We start from the raw sequence: 17,953 nt of genomic DNA on the forward strand, positions 1-17,953 counted from the left end.
TATACGTGTAACATGTGGCGTTAGAGCGAGTTGCACAAGAATTAGCAAAAAAAGTACTGATATAACTGTCCAAGTTTCTCACGATTTTTTTTCTTTTCAAATTAACATTTAGAAAGATTTGAATAATTAACATTCGTTAGTTCAGGAAATATTCTTTAACAGTCTATTTATGGTTTTAAAGATTTCTTATGTTTTTCAAGACACCTGGTCTATGCCAAAATTTAGGACCCGTTTGGTCACAGATTTTGCCAAAATAAATTTGGATTTTATTTGACAGACATATTTTTGGCTATAGATTTTGCCTACATTTTGACAAAATCCGAAAACCAGCTCAAGCTGGTTTTGCCAAAATATTACTATTATATTTTTTAAAAATTATCCCAAACTTTTGTATTTCATAAAAGAGCCCACCATTTATTATTTTGTAACAATGTTGCTTCTTATTCTCGGTCATCTGATAGTGTATCATGTCGTTCATCACAAAAATGATAATTTTGTACCAAATTTATTTATGTTCAGGACTATGGTTTGCGATAATATGATAAATGTTATTGATTATGGTATTGTTGGGTATTTATGATAGTTTTTAGAACTTGTGGGCATAAGTCATGTTTCATGTTTTTCCAAAATAAATTTGGGAAATATATTTTGAAAACTGATGTCCTAATACATTTTTATCTTCAAACCAAATTTCACCCAAATCAGATTTTTCAAAACAAATTTGATAATCTATAACCAAACGCTAGCTTAAAATCACGGTTCGAACTCGTGACCTAGTCTATATTTTAAAGGAGGTCAAGACACCATCTATGTTTTTCAAGGAGGTCACGGCTCACATGGCAGTAAAAACACGGGAAGTTATAATTCATTTTTAAAACATATTTTCCTTTATGGTTAAACTACAATTTATTATTTTTTTGGTTTCACACTTAATGTTCGGTATTCACATTGGGACTCAATTAATTAGCATTCACTCCGAAAAATCCCACATTGGGAGTAAATCGTTCATTAACAAAGGCGACTCTATACCCTAGGATTCGAACCCGAAACTTTTGGTTAAAAATGACGGATTACTTACCACTCCACCACAATCCTTGTTGGTGGTTAAACTACAAGTTACTTGAGGAGTTTTGATATCATCAAATGAAAAATCAAAGTATTATGCATGTTTAGCTTAAGTTTAAAAGTCAAGCCTCAACGAAATTGCGAAAAATACTCTCTCATATAAAGTAACATAAGAAAAATAGTCTTGTTATCCAAGATCTTCCCCAAAAATATCACACTAAGACGTCGTTTGGTAGCTGGTTAGAAGAAAGGTTATTCATGTATAAGGGGTAACATAACTTATACCATGTTTGGTAGGCAATAGTTATTTTGTATAAAATTATGTATAACTAATACCATGTTTGGTTGACATTTTTCAATTATGCATAAATAATACATGTATAAGTTATGAGTCAATCTGTGTATTATTTTATGCGGGGTAGAAGATGGAATAACTAATACATGTATTAGTAATACATGGATAAAATACTGAAATGACAAATTTACCCCTATCACTTTACACATAAGACTTCCTTATTTCTCTGCCAACCCGTCAACAGGTTTCACTTGCTTTCACTTGCCAACTATATACTTTGTCTTCTCTCATTTTTAAAGAACAAATTAGCAAAAGCAAACTGGAGAAGCCACTAGAAAATGGAAATACCAAAACTAAGAAGTGAAAATCAAATATGTCTAAACTTCACATAGTTCAGTAGTATGACGAAGAAGTGAAAGTAACATCAAAGTTCCTAACTAAATTGTTTCCTACATAAATGGAAAGAGAGAAAAAATAATGCAAAAGAAGGCCAGGGGTATAGTTGTAAACAAGCATTTTACTTTAAAATTTATATAATGTATATCAATTTCTAATACAACAAACCAAACATTCAAAAAAATAATCTCTGCATAACTAATACCTGCATAACTAATCCCTGCATTACTTATCCCTGCATAACTAATCCCTGCATAACTAATACATGTATAACTAATACCTGCATAACTCTAACCGGCAACCAAACGACCCCTAAAAGGAATATAGGAGTTTGTCGCTAGATAGTGAGAAGCTTTATTGTGTATCAGTTGTGTGAACCACCTTTTTGTCTCATCAATTTGTGGACCCTAATTTTATATTTCTGGGTTCACAAAACTGTAAGACAAAAATTTAATTGTACGAAAACTGTGAGACAAAAATCTAATTGTACGAGACACAAAATAAAATATTCCCTGAATATTTAACCAAATAGAATAAACGTCAGTCGAACAGAAATAAATAAAAACTCACATACTTTTTATTTCTTTTAAAAGAAAATTTTTTCTCCTTTCAAACTATGGTTAAATAATATTTTGTCCAAAAGGCTCTTGTTCAATTCAAATCAATCCATTTCATTTCATTGAGAGATTCATCGACTGTGACAATATTCGCCGTCAAATCTAACGACGAAGAGACGTTAAAATCCCATCTCTTGTCCGCCAAAAACCCTTTAAATGCTAACCAAGTAGGCAAGTACTACTCTCTCTCTCTCTCTTACACGTTAAAGCTAAAATTTCTTGGCAATTATCACTTCAACACACCCACCACCCCCCACTCCAACCCCACCCCAACTTTGGCAATCATTGTACTACTTACTACTTCTTCCCCCTCCTGAATTCTACTCTACAGCTATCTCTCTCGCCGGAAAACTCATCGGAATTTTACCAGCACGTTCTTCTCCTTAATGGGTTTCTCTCTATATCAAGATTTACCGAGTTCTTACTGATCATATTTTTGTTTACTGGTAATTAACTTCTTGCTTTAAGCTTTTACTACTGGGATCGACACTGTTTTTATTTTTGTTCTCAATCTTTCTAGCTTGGTTTATGTAGCTAAATTACTTGTCTTTTTTTCTATCCTTTGTACAAGAATTGATCAATATAGCTTTGAAAGCAATAGAGTAATTCTTTTTTAAAGTTTTAACTGTGTATTTCTGTGTTTAAAAAGACTGTTTAAGAAGCCTAGTTATAGCTCAAAAGAGACATTCATGAAATTTTGTTACTGCCATTTTCTGTTCCTTTTGTTTATTCGCAACTGTTTTTTTATAACTGCGGGAAATGAAGTGAAATAAAAAAATATAAAGTTTTCATATCGGGGTTTGAATTAGGGTTTGTTTTTACTTGTTAGCAACTTCTTTGTTTTTCTTTCTTTACGTTTTACAGTATGTTTTCTTTTTCTTGTTACCAACTTCTTTGGTGTAAGTTTACTCGTGGTAAATCTTTCCTTCCACACATTTTTAATCAATTTGTGGCAACTGTTGTAAAGAGATAGCTTGGTAAAATGTTGTTGCTTGTCCTATAAGGCTAATTCTAGGAGACATTACTGCCTATCATTTCAGACTCTGTGGTAAAACTTTTAACAGTAGTAAATTTTTGGACTGGAATTTGTGTCTCCTTCCCTTCTTCGTCCCCGTGTGTTACAGTGGTCTTTTGACATTTATTCTCGTGCCGATGTCTACTGGAGACAGGCTCTCTACATTCATGGTAGGGGTGAGGTCATAGTTTGTACCGTCCCCGTACCCCACTTGTATAACTACACTGGGTTTGTTGTTGTTATTGTTGTATCTTTTTATTCTTCACCTATCTTTTGTGTCTCTGGAACTCTATTAATTTCTCATTTATTGTTTCCCATCTGCTTCCTATGTATCTATTTTACCTACCAGCTTGGACTTCCTGTGCTATTTCATGTTACTATACTACTCTAACATTATAACATGATGATATTTGTTTCTACTTCATTTACGCCTTCTATTTTCGTTGAACACTAAATTTTCCAGTTTCTTGGACCATGCAGGCATTGAATGATAAAGATTAAAAGTGGATCATAACGAAACACTTGAAATTGTTCGAGTGATTGGGTTTTAATTTTCTAGTTTGAGATGAGCGACCAAACGTCTGAATTTCATGTAGCACAACAAAGCAGGAGAGAAAGGTTTAGGTTTAATTCGGAGCAAGGAATTCAACCATATCATTATGGAAATATTTCGTATGATCCATCTGTATTGTCGACTGAAATGTTTAATTTCGGTACAAGCACGGAACCTGTTGTAGTGTCAAATAAGGATACTATGATGATGCATAATCTAGAGCTGCGAGCTGCAAGTGATCGGCTTGATCATAGAGTTAGTCATGATGTTACACAAAATTGTAGCAATTGGAAAAGCATTGATTTGCAGCAGACCGGTAATTGTAATTGGAATAATGTTGGAAATTATTCAAGTGGATCTGGAGTTGTTATTGAAAGCAATTTAAGTACTCCAATGTTTGTAGGGGATCAAGGTTTATCGGGATCGTTGAATTTGAATAATGTTTCTACCATTGATGTGAAGCCCAATTTTTCCGATTATCAAGAAATACAGCAGTCTCCCGTGACTAATTCATCCTCTAATATGCAATATAGTTCCACCGCAGTACTTTACCATGATACTCTTCAACAAGTTGTCACTTCTGCCACCGTTGGAACCCGAGGTGTAGAAATGCCTGGCTGTGGTTCGTGGACGGAGAGCGGGAATGAACTTCTTTTGCTTCCAAATTATGTTGATCATTCTCGCCCATTACACGTGAAAAACTCTTCTGACTTAGTAAGTAGGCCGGTTGAGAGATGTCATCAATGGATTAGCTGTGAATTGGGTACAAATGTTAGCACTAGTACTGCTCCTGATAATTCTAACGCTCAGGCATTAGTTCTTTCGCTCTCACCGGTTTCAACATCAAAAACAAATATGGAACAGATAGAAAAAAGACATGCATTATGTGAAAATTTTGCAATTGCACATCGGAGTGCTGTGCCACTTGGTCCTTTCACTGGTTATGCAACTATACTGAAAAGCTCAAAGTTTCTAAGGCCGGCGCAACAGTTGATGGATGAACTTTGCAACCTTGCAGCTGGTTCGAACGCCGTTACAAGTTCCATTTTCTCGAAGAAAGTTCGTGAGGGTGGTGTTAGGGTTTCTGGTGATGTTAGTGCTGCTGAGTCTTCATCAGGAGCCATTGTCGGAGATTCGGGTGGCTCATCAGCTGAATCCAATGGGCGGCCTGATTATTTGCAAAAGAAGGCGAAGCTAATATATATGCAGGATGAGGTTTGTGCAATATTTCCTTTTATCTAGCTTAAATTAGTGTAACACAACTGATGTTTTAGTTTTCTTGCATACCATACTTTCCAATCGAAAAAATGTTTAATCTGCTGTACAATGTAATTTTCAGAAGGTTTTATAATTTTGCAATATAGTGTATCTAGAACTTCTCAAGAGTTCTCATTTTCTTCTATCTGTGAATCATTTTCTTGCATGCATCCCCCACTGTTATGTCTTGTAGAGTTGTGTTACAAGGTAGATTATCTTTTTTTTTAACAACTGACAAAGCCCGACAGCGTAGTGGTGTACTTACGGTTTGAAGCTCGGCGGATAATGAGCTTGCCCTTCTATCCTTCTATAATAAAATCTCAGATAGTCTGCAGTGCAGCTCGAACCATTGACATGCTGACGTGTGTCCAACCAACACATCACGTGTTGTGCTCTTAGAACTAGATTAGCCTGGCCTGGCGGCGTTTACAAATGATAGTATCCTTCAAAATATCTGCATAATAAGAATGAAGATATACCATGCATTAGGAAATGCTTTTCTTTATCTTCGTTCTTGTGCCGACTTTTTGAAGGGTGTTTGTATAGTTATCTACTTTCTAGTTTCTAGTAGGCCGATGTTCCAATTTCAGTTTCATTTGATAGGGACATCATTTTAGCTAACAGTTGTCGCTAAACTTCTAACTTGAAGCATTGATGAAATAATGGTATCTCACTATGTCTCTTTTCTTATGTAAAATGGGACATGGTATAGTATCTCTAACATTTGGAATAAATTATGAGCCCTAATTCTGAACTAGAAGCATTGATGATTATCGATTGTAGTACTTGTTAGTTAGTTGTTATAGTAGTGCACCCTTCTGTATAAAATTCATGTTAGGTACATTGACTTATTTGCGTCTTACTTTTATAAAATGATCACTTGGTTGTAATTAAAATTAGACTTGCTGATGTCGAGTAATCGGGAAGTGATTACTGAGGGTAGTATTAAAAATTGTAAACTCCATTTGTCGATGAACGAAATCATTGAGAAAGGTTCATATGGAGTTGCCAGTTTGATCGAGTGCTTTCACCTGATGGAATTTGAGACTTGGATCAAAGTACTGGGAAGTTGATCTTAATATGATATATTGTACACTAGCTACATTAGTACTCCTTGGGTTTAAATCTCCCTTGCTTAAGACTATCTTCTTAGATTGGTGATTTCGGATGGTTTCGCTGAAAAATTACACTGTTTAGTTACTGATTCTTGCAAATATGCAACTTGTTAAAGGTACATGGCAAAGAGACTGTTGGTTGCTTTTGTTGTAGGACATAGTTCAACTTTTTGAACCCACTGTTTTTTTTCTTTGCCGATCGATCTATGATTTGTTGCCTTTAACATCTACGTTCTACATCTAGCATGAACATTTATTTACTCAACAAAGAGCATTGCTTTGAATAGAATGATTTTCAATCAATGATGTTTTGTTTAGTGACTTTTTTAAAGTAGAATCTCATCATTTAAAGACCATACTTTGATGTTCTCATGGTTGTAAAGCAATGTCCTAACCAAGTACGTCTGTTGCCGACATCTTTTAAAAAATTACTTGTTCTACCAATTGATTTGACATTCTACCACAGATTAACCCAACTTCAGTGTCAAATTATTGGGACTAAACTTGTATTTGAATTGTTAAATATAGTAAAGTCCATAAATAAAAGGGGAGCTACTTGGCGTAAGTCGTAAAGCTGCCGCCATGTGACCAGGAAGTCACAGGTTCGAGCCGTGGAAACAGCCTTTTGCAGAAATACAGGGTAAGGCTGCGTACGATAGAACATTGTGGACCGGCCTTTCCCCGGACCCCGCGCATAGCGGCAGCTTAGTGCACCGGGCTGCCATTTTTAGTAAAGTCCAGAAATATATGCAACGAATGGAACATTTTCCACTATATTGCTTCTTTATATTTGGTGTACATTTAATTTAGAGTAGAACTATATCGACTTAAATATACTTGTGACAGATTTGTAGAAGATACAAACAGTATCATCAGCAAATGCAAATGGTGGTCTCATCCTTTGAAACTGTGGCTGGGCTTAGTGCAGCGACCCCTTACATTTCCTTAGCTCTCAAATCAATCTCGCAACATTTTAGATCATTGAGGACTGCCATCTCGGATCACCTAAAGAATATAAGGCAAGCATTAGGTGAAGACTTGCCGTCCCCTGCAACTGGCATGAGCAAAGGTGATGGAACTTCATCGAAGATGAAATTCGTTGACCAGACTTTACATAAGCAGAAAGCTGGTGGAGCCGGGGTGGCCTTTTTTGAATCCCAGCAACATGTCTGGAGGCCCCAACGAGGCTTACCCGAGCGTGCTGTGGCTATTCTTAGAGCTTGGCTTTTCGACCACTTCCTTCACCCGTAAATCTTTATCCTAGATCTCTCTCTTCAATTTTAATAATTGTTGAAAATTCGTTTTGTCTCACCGACTCCATGTAATAATGTTTTAAATGAACTTTTTTTTTTACTTGTAGGTATCCTACAGATAGTGATAAACACATGCTGGCCACTCAAACTGGCTTAACTAGAAACCAGGTAGGTCTTTCGACCATCCTTAAGGTTTGCAGTTTATCGAAACAAATGCTCGTCTTTTATATTCTACATTCATGGCATTGCACAAATATGATGTCTGATATGTTTAATACAGGTTTCTAATTGGTTCATTAATGCACGTGTGCGTGTGTGGAAACCCATGGTTGAAGAAATTCATACGCTGGAGACTAAAGGATTGGGAGATCAAACCGGCTCTAGTGTCAGAAGATCAGACGGGAAGCTTGTGACAGAACGACCAAACCATGTAAATGATGGATTGAATAGAAGTAGTATTAGCATTTCAAATTGTGGCCAACACTTCAATGTACTCAACATGAGTGGCATGTCAGAGAAGCAAGATGACTGCTCAGGGATCGGCCCCTCAGAACGATTAGACGAAGATATATTGTGGAAGAATCAAGAAAAGCGGTCAAGGTTAGAGTGTCACATTCCTGCTAGCATGGATGGTTCGTTAATGGGGTTTGTACCTTACCAGAGAAATGGACTTGAAATCGGAGGTATAGGAGCTGTGTCGTTGACACTGGGTCTAAGGCAAAATGCTGAGGCTGCACAACAACAGCAACAGTTGCAACAACTACACGAACATCGACTCAGACAGCAGTTTGGAGGTCAGATGATTCATGACTTTGTAGATTGAATGGTTTATTATGACAATTGTCTAGCAAGTTTAAGTTTAAGCCGCGTAAAGACATCACAAGATAAATGTGCTGAATTTTGTTGATATATTGAGTAGTGAAAGGCACCATAAAGGTATGGGGAAAATAGTTGTAGATTATCATTTATGTAGTAGTAAGTATAGGGGGCTTAACCATATATTATGACAAGGCTCTTGAATTATGATTCTCAAATACAAGCTATATGGAAATGCAACTTAAGGATAAAGGAATCCTAAGGGCATACACAGAATTTTTAGAAAGCGGTATCACCATTTAAAGAAGTGAATGAATATATTGCTATTACATATTATTAAGAAAATGAAATTTGAATCAGATGAATAAAAACTAATTCAAGTACATTAGTATAATTTTTCTCGATAAAATATTTATTTTTCTAGAAAAGGTTCATGATAGCCTTATTAGAAGTAATACTAGTACATCATAAGCTGAAATAAATAATTATTGCTGTAATTATTATGGAGGTATCTTTTACTGACAAATGTATCTTGTTCTTACCTAGTAGATCATATTTCACATGCCACTATTCTTTTGACAAATGAAAGCAATCTATAATGCAAAGTCTCTCTCTTTCCAATGTTTTGTTACTTAGCGAAGTAGCAAGCTATTAATCATGTAATAAAAGATTTTTATTTAAAATATGGATATTTGAATGAAAAATAAAATTACGATTGAGTTAAAACTACTTTTGATACAGGTTTAGTCCCTTGATAAGTGGAGTCCTCCTAATTCTTCTATTAGATACGCGAATTTTTTATTAAAAAATTATCCTTCTATAATTTAATTTTTTTTATATACTTGAAATAAAAAATAAAATAACTTTATTCTTCTCTAATTCAAATAAGCTAGATACGCAGTTGATGCAAACGATTATAAAATTCTACATATTATTAACAACGTATGATGTGTTTGGATCACGAGGGAGTATTTTTAACCTATCAATAATATATCACATATTTGACACTAATATGACTCTATTTTGAAATATCCATAAAGAATAACGAGAAATTCAAATTTTACGAAAAGACTCCTTTTCGTTCTCTAATTTTAGATTTACCAAGAATATAACTATCTTTTAAAATTCAATCATTCGTAATGCTTACCACAAAATATGGCTTATGTATAATTGAATAAATAGGTATGAATATTTTTATAAATAAATATTTGATCAAACTGACTCTACTACAAAATATGGTTACAAAAGTTAACTTTTTAAACGAAATATCGAGTACCAAAATGAGTTGGAACTTGAAAGTTCGAGTTGTGAGATTATGGCACATTCACTATTGTCTTTGAAAAAATTCTATTTGATTATAAATAATTAGTTAGACAAATTCCATATAACAAATAATCAGTTTCAAATAATAAATTTTAAGCGGTAAATGGTTTTTTCCCTCAAAAATCATAGGAAAAAAATGACCAGTTGGAGATTCTTGATTGAAATAACGAAAATATTGCATGTAAATTAATATGTATTTTTTCATTATGAATAGGTAATTCAAGCGAGAAAGAATCGTCTAGTTCTCGCGATATGAAATGTGCCAAAATTTCACAACTCGGACCTTCAAGTTACAACCCATTTTAATACTTGATACTTCGTTTAAAAAGTTAACTTTTGTAGCCATATTTTTGCAGTATATCAGCTTGATCAAATGTTTATTTGTATACAATCTATATCTATTTATTCAATCGTACATAAGCTAATTTTAAGCGGTGAAAATTAGGATATTGATAAGAATTTAAAAAGATACTTATCTTAGGGTAAATATAAATGTAGAGAACGAACAAGAGTTTTTTCTTCAAATATGAATTTCTTATTAAATTTTATGGTTCTTCTAAGATAGAGTCACATTAGAGTCAAATATATGATATATTATTGATAGAAAAAAATACTTTATCTTGATCAAAACACATCAGAAGTTGTTATTGATATGTATTAAAATTTGAAAATTCTTACATCTGGCTTATTTAAATTAGAGAAGGGTAAAGCAATTTCGATTTTTATTTCATGAATCTAACATAATTTAAATTATAGAAGAATAAAATTGTTTTCTACAGCCGTAATTGAAGAATTAAGAGGACTCCACTTAAAGGACTTAAACGTGTATTAGAAATAGTTTTGATAAAATTCTAATTAAACCGAATAGCTTAACTTTTAATTTAAATTTTAAAATTTTGTTTTTCTTAAAAATATACATGTTTTATTAATTTTTTTTTTTATTACAAATAGTTTATAATTTTGTCTTATGATTGTTAAGTAGCTTTTTAGTAGATTGCTTTCATTTATCAAGAGAATAATGGCATGTGCAGATCTGATCTAAGAGATAATGATGGGGTAAATCTATCAGTCAAAGGTACTTTCATGAGAATTATAGTAATATTTTTTTTATTACAGCTTATTATGTAATATTATTTCTTTTAAGTCTATCGTGATCTTTATTAAAAAAATAAAAGATTTATCTAAAAAGGTTATACTAATGTACTTGAATTGTTTCTATTAATATGATGTGAATTCTATTTTCTTAATAAGATGTTATAGTGATTGGCTCATTAACTTCTTTCAATGTTGACACCATTTTTCAAATATCATGTATATGCCGATGATAATAGGTGAATTTAACTATAATCACGCCTTAAATAATCACCTTCTTGTATAGTTTTGATGATAAAAGTGATAACAAAATGCTCTTATTAGTGCTTTTCATGATTTGCAGGTGATATATGATCAGGGAAGGCTAGGGAGTATTTTTGGAGTCAAAAATGAAGAAAAAGAGGCCAACTGTGAAATTCCCCAAGGAAACCACGCAAAACAGGCCTGAAGATTCAGAAGACTGGGTTGACCGCGGACGGTGGAAAATAGCTGCGGATAACTTCAGATTCAGAGAAGACATTTGGCCGCGGTTTGACCGCGACCGCGGCAGAACCGCGGCGGAAGCAGAAAACTTCAGGGACTAAAGTGTAAAATACGGGATTTTTAGACCTAAACCCTATTTTAAATACACGACTTCGCCCAAGAGAGGCATGTATTGAATTTTAGAGTATCTTGGTAAGGAAAACAATTGTGAGAGATCACCCAAAATATCTTTCTTCTTTTCTTTGATTTTTATTGCTAGTCATGATGAATTCTATCTTAGTTTGTTTTCCCATAGCCATGAGTAGCTAAATCCTTTGTCTAAGGCTTTGATGGAACCTATTGGGGGATGAACATCTTGTTTATGTGAATACAAATTGCTAGTTTCAATCTCTATTTGTTCACTTTGTGCTTGTTGTAGTTAATTGATAGGATCCTCAATTAGCTGTGCCTATTTAGTGTGCATAACTTGGAAAAGAGTGCATATTTAGGTTATTGTTGAACAACACCACTCCCAAAGTATAAGAGGAATCTATAATTGCGGGTTTAAAGGCGGGATTAGGGATAACGAAGCCTTGGGTGTAATCTAAAGTGAATTGTGCTAAATAAAGTAAGCTAGTGTATCTCGGGAGAGTGCAACTAGTATATTACTGTAATTACACGGGAGAGACTTACGGTAAGATGAGCGTTCATGATTAATAGAGATGTATTGGTAAATATGTATGAGCATAAACAGAAGGGATTCTTTCAGTAGGGGAAATCATTGCCTTAGCTTCTTCTCATCATTGTTTACAACCTTAGCATTTTAATTTACAGCTGTTTGATTTACTTGCAATCGTAGTTAGTAAAGCAACCTTCAACTGTGATTCAAACATCTGGAAAACTGGTTCTGAAGAGTTTAGTTGGTCTAAAGATAGTGATTGATAGGTTAACTCTCTGTGGATTCGACCCTGGGCGTAATACTCGGGTTATATTTGCAACGTCCGCAGAGTCCTTTTTATAAGGCATAGTTGGGCGTGATCAAATTTTGGCATCGTTGCCGGGGAGTTAACGGAATTATCAATTACCATTGATAGAAATACAAAAATTCTTAGTGTGGTCAGTTTTCTCTCTACCCAATTTTTCATAGAAATTTTGACGGTTGTTGATCTGGGTGCACAGGTGTATGCCTAGAAATTCTACGAGGACTGGAGAAGTACTTGAAGGACTCTCAGACCCCGAGAAAACATTCCGGGCATTGAATCGTGCCAACAAAAGACTTCAACAATCCCAACAAACACACAAATTCGAAATTGACATGGGAGACGTAAACGATCCCAACGGAAACGTCAGGAATGAGCAATTGGCACCTCCTGTGCCTGAGGGTGCACTATATGACTGGGCACAACCCACAGCTGACAATCTGGCCACTGCCATTGTTGTGCCCGCAATACAAGCTGAATCGTTCCAGATCACAAATAACATGCTACACTTGTTGCAGAACAAGGGACTCTTTTCTGGGACACAAACAGAATATTCTCAGCAGCACTTGAAGAACTTCCTGTCTATATGCAAAACTCAAAGGCAACCCAACGTGACTCCGGAAGCAATCAGGCTATTATTGTTTCCATTCTCGGTGACAGGAGCTGCTCAGGTTTGGCTAAACTAGCTCCCCATAAACTCTATAGAAACTTGGGATGAGTTAGTCAAGCAATTTCACAACAAGTTCCATCCGCCCAACAAAACTGCTCAACAAATTGATGAGATTGTGAGTTTCAAACAGAAACCAATGGAGACACTATACGAGACATGGGGCAGGTTTAAAGGAATGTTGGTTATGTGTCCCCACCATGGTGTTCCAGAACAGATGTTGGGACAACGGTTTTACATGGGACTGTCTGACAGCATGAAAAATATTGTCGATGCCTCTGCTGGTGGGGCGTTCTTGAGCAAGATTTGGAGAGAAGGTCAGAATTTGCTTGACAAGATGACGCAGAATTCGGGATGGACAACTAGGAACGCACCTATCACTCCAGTGGTGCACTCAGTGCCTCTTGATCCTTCTAATACAATGGCTAAAAATATGGCGACTCTCTTGACACAAATGAGCATCCTCACCAAAAAGGTGGAGGATTCAGGGCAGGAGCAGCAGGTACATATAGTAGATACTACCAATGGGGGCTTATGCACATCTTGCATTAGCCAGCCAATTGGTAATCCTTGGAATGCAGAGCATGATCATCATCATTAGCACCCTGAAGATATGAACTATGTGGCTAACTATGGGGGTCAGAGGCAAGGTAATCAGAACTGGGGTCAGCAGACTCAACAGCAGTACAAGCCACCTCAGCCACAGTATAACGCCGGAAACATGGGAGGCATGAGACCCCCCAACAACATGGCAACGTATCCTAGACCACAGGGGTACAACAATCAGCAGCAAGGGTACCATCCACCTCAGCAGCAGCAAGGTGGAAGACAGGAAGACGAGTTTGCAAGACTTGAAGCAATGATGCAGCAGGTTATTGGGTCCAATGCTAAGATAAATGAAAGGGTGGATGCACATAATGCAGCTATCAAAAATATTGAGGTACAAGTGGGCCAGATTTCAATGTCACTGAACAATCATCCTCAAGGGACATTACCTGCAGATACCCAAATCAATCCAAAATATCAGGGCCCAAAGCAGCTGATGGCGGTGAGTCTCCGGAATGGCATGGATCTAGATGTTGAGCAAGAGAGAGCTCGAGACAACATACAGGCTGAGACACTCATTCCAGTGCCCATTGAGCTGGATGAGTCTACAGGATTGACAGAGGTGACAGTCCAGCCTGCGCCTGAAGAAAAGAATATGCAGCAAGAGACTGAGACAGTAGCTGAGCCAGTAGTTGAAACAGTAGCTGAGAAAGAGAAATCCCAAGTGATTGGGAAGAAAAGACCTCCTGCACCATTTCCACAAAGGTTGGCCAAGCATCAAAAGGAGGAGCAGTATAAAAAGTTCTTGGAGATGCTCAAACAAATCCTGGTAAACATTCCATTGATTGAAGCTTTAAAGGAGATGCCTGGATACGCTAAAATGATGAAGGACTTGATGTCTCGGAAGTTTGACTTCCAAGATTTGTCCGCAGTGACACTCACTCAGACCTGTAGTGCAGTGGTGTCTAGACCTGTTGCTGAAAAGCTATCTGATCCAGGTAGCTTTACAATTCCATGCACTATTGGGAACTTCGCCTTTGCTAAGGCACTCTGTGATTTAGGGGCCAGCATTAATCTTATGCCCCTGGTTATTTATAAGAGGTTGGGCATTGGGAGAGCTAGACCCACCTCTATGTTGTTGCAGCTGGCCGACAGGACTGTGAAGCGTCCATTTGGGATCCTTGATGATGTGCTTATTCAGGTGGGGAAATTCGTGTTCCCTGCAGATTTTGTAATCTTGGATTGCAAAGTGGATGAAGAAATTCCTATAATCTTAGGACGACCATTCTTGGCCACGGGGAGAGCTTTGATTGATTGCGAGACTGGGGAACTCAAGATGAGGCTCAATGATGAAGAAATTATATTCAATGTGCAGAAATCGATGAGGCGACCAAGTGACTTCGCAAATTGTTCTCTTATTGATGCAGTGGATGTAATTGTAGAGTCTGATGATGAGGCGTTGACGGTTGAGGATCCCCTTACTGCATGCTTGACAAATTTGGATGAAGTGAATGGTGAGGATTTGGCGGAATGGGTGTTGGCACTGGAAGGTAGAGGGTTCTGGGAGAGAAATCTGGAGTTTGAGCCCTTACACTTAGAAAAGAGAGAGACCCCTCCAGCTAAGCCATCCATCGAGGAACCCCCTAAGCTGGAACTAAAGCCATTGCCAACCCACCTCAGGTATGAATTTCTGGGTCCTGACTCCACATTACCTGTTATTATCTCATCTGGTTTGTTAGATGTGCAGGTTCAACAGCTTTTACAGGTACTAAGGGAGTGCAAAACTGCCATTGGGTGGACCATGGCAGACATCAAGGGGATCAGCCCCGCCTATTGCATGCACAAGATTCTGCTGGAAGAGGGGCACAAACCTTCCAGGGAACATCAGAGGAGGCTGAACCCGAATATGAAGGAAGTGGTGAAGAAGGAAGTGATAAAGTGGTTGGATGCGGGAATCATTTTCCCAATCTCTGACAGTAGCTGGGTTAGCCCAGTTCAATGTGTGCCTAAAAAGGGTGGCATGACGGTGGTAAAGAATGACAACAATGAACTTATATCAACAAGAACCGTCACAGGCTGGAGAATCTGCATGGATTATAGAAAGTTGAATCTAGCCACCAGAAAAGACCACTTCCCACTTCCCTTCATTGATCAAATGCTGGATAGATTGGCAGGGAGGTCACACTTTTGCTTCTTGGATGGGTACTCAGGGTACAATCAGATCTCCATTGCCCCTGAGGATAGAGAAAAGACCTCCTTCACATGCCCGTACGGAATTTATGCCTTCAGGAGGATGCCCTTTGGTCTATGCAATGCACCCGCCACATTCCAACGGTGCATGATGGCCATATTTACTGACATGGTAGAAGATATAATGGAGGTGTTCATGGATGACTTCTCAGTGGTGGGGAACTCATTTGAGGACTGCCTAGTGAATTTGACGCGTGTGCTGAAACGGTGCATCGAGACCAACTTGGTTCTGAATTGGGAGAAGTGCCATTTCATGGTACAAGAAGGAATAGTCTTGGGGCACCGGGTGTCAAGCAAGGGAATAGAGGTAGATCGAGCAAAGGTCGATGTAATAGCAAAGCTGCCTCCACCAACTTCGGTCAAAGCCATAAGAAGTTTTCTTGGACATGCTAGTTTCTACCGGAGGTTCATAAAAGACTTCTCCAAAATTGCCAACCCTCTCTGTAAGTTGTTAGAGAAAGATCACCCGTTTGTATTTTCTGATGATTGCAGGGTAGCGTTTGAGGAGCTGAAACAGAGGCTGGTCACAGCACCCATCATTGTCGCCCCCAACTGGGAGCAATCGTTCGAATTAATGTGTGATGCTAGTGACTACGCAGTGGGGGCAGTGCTGGGCCTGCGGAAAGACAAAATGATGCACCCGATCTACTATGCTAGTAGAACGCTGAGTGGGGCCAGTTGAACTACACAGTGACGGAAAAGGAGATGCTAGCTGTGGTGTTCGCTTTTGACAAGTTCCGATCCTATCTGATAGGATCTAAGGTAATTGTATACACTGACCATGCAGCTCTTAGGTACTTAATAGAAAAGAAGGACTCTAAGCCACGCCTGATTCGTTGGGTGTTGCTACTGCAAGAGTTCGATCTTGAAATTCGTGACCGCAAGGGCACTGAAAATCAAGTCGCTGATCACCTATCACGACTTGAAGGAGCTGAAAATGTAGTAGAAGTGGAGGAAATTCTGGAAACTTTTCCAGATGAGCAGCTGCTCGTTACCACTCATCAGGAAGCGCCTCAGGCATCAGAGTGGGCCGGGGTACACGTACCACAATTGAGATAGATGATGAGGATGATGATCCGGTTCCTCTTGCACCGTCCAGGAGGTCTGCGGACAGTGCCGGGCCATCTCGGCGCCCCTATTCTGGAGCAGGCCTATCCCGCTCACAGTCCTCCCAGCCTATGCTGCATTCCTTGGAGGAAGAGGTTGCGAATCTCCGCACATCGGTGGATGGCCTACACACGCGGATGGATGCCATGTCGCAGAGGCAATCTAGATCTGAGAGCCGGTTTATGGCCTGGTTACGTGCATTGGGGAGAGCGTGCCATGTAGACCCCAGCACCGTCTCCGACTCTGATTGAGTCTCAGGGAAGTCTTCTGACCCTTCTGCTCTTCAATTTATTGATATGACATGGGTACATGACATGCTTTTAAGTGTGGGGTGGGAGACTTGTTCTGACTATGTGTTGTAATGTATATAGATGTTGTTGTGCTGTAGCAATAGATTGATGTGTTATATATATTTGAGGGTGCCTATATTAGGAGTAGCTGACTTGGCCCAACGACGGACATTTGTCGACGGGTCTCTTGAGGGTCAAAGTCGGAACTAATGTAAACTGAAAACAAGTTAGAGGACTCTTCCTGAGGACGGACCACTTGGACAGTAATCTTGAGGGAAGTAGTCCATGTAGAATTTTTTTTATTTTTATTTTCTTTTTTTTTAGTTTTTCTCTTCTAGGTAGTGTAATATTTCCCCATTGGTTTTTCTTTTGACCACGGTTCTTTTCCAAGGGCTTTTCTTGAACCGGGTTAGGTAGATTTTCCTTTTGTAGTTTTAGGACTAAAATGGGTGAAGGTTAGAATACAACCTCTGATATGCACACTTGCAAATAACTAAAAGGAACTTGAGAGTGTGACCTCTAGGCTCGCTTGTGGACTCGTAAATCCATGCCTTAATGTTGCACATCTTGTCTTGCTTGAATGCTCGTATGAGTGTGTTGATGAACTGATTCGGAATGAGTTGCATGCCAAGTGAGTGGGAGATATTACTTGCATTCTGTGCTTGCATGCGATACCTAGAACTTGCCCTGTGTGTTTGCAAAGCGAAATAGAAGTTGTTTGGTTTTAGATATGATTGGGCATTTCTTTGTGCAACCCCTATTATTGTGAATCCACCAGTATATATTGCCATAGTTAACCCCTTTGAGCCTGAAGCCTTTACTTTGATAACCCTATAATAACCTAAATCTCTGTG

The 17,953-nt window shown here is 37.8% G+C and overlaps 1 protein-coding gene across 1 annotated transcript; it reads left to right on the forward strand.

Moving 5' to 3' along the window:
- On the forward strand, positions 2,570-8,565 carry LOC109234007 (BEL1-like homeodomain protein 1). The gene is made up of 5 exons (XM_019399825.1): positions 2,570-2,819; positions 3,869-5,156; positions 7,160-7,560; positions 7,674-7,734; positions 7,847-8,565. Exons 2-5 carry the CDS (start codon positions 3,954-3,956, stop codon positions 8,387-8,389), a joined length of 2,208 nt encoding a protein of 735 aa, XP_019255370.1. The 5' UTR covers positions 2,570-2,819; positions 3,869-3,953; the 3' UTR covers positions 8,390-8,565.

Source organism: Nicotiana attenuata, chromosome 11 (assembly GCF_001879085.1).
Source record: "Nicotiana attenuata strain UT chromosome 11, NIATTr2, whole genome shotgun sequence".
NCBI lineage: Eukaryota > Viridiplantae > Streptophyta > Magnoliopsida > Solanales > Solanaceae > Nicotiana > Nicotiana attenuata.

What these genes read in the sequence shown, in the direction of transcription:
- LOC109234007 (XM_019399825.1), top strand. Translation starts at nt 3,954, where the DNA reads ATGAGCGACCAAACGTCTGAATTTCATGTAGCACAACAAAGCAGGAGA. An exon ending in TAATATATATGCAGGATGAG is followed by an intron (nt 5,157 to 7,159) that starts GTTTGTGCAATA and finishes TACTTGTGACAG; the next exon opens with ATTTGTAGAAGATACAAACA. An exon ending in TTCGACCACTTCCTTCACCC is followed by an intron (nt 7,561 to 7,673) that starts GTAAATCTTTAT and finishes TTTTACTTGTAG; the next exon opens with GTATCCTACAGATAGTGATA.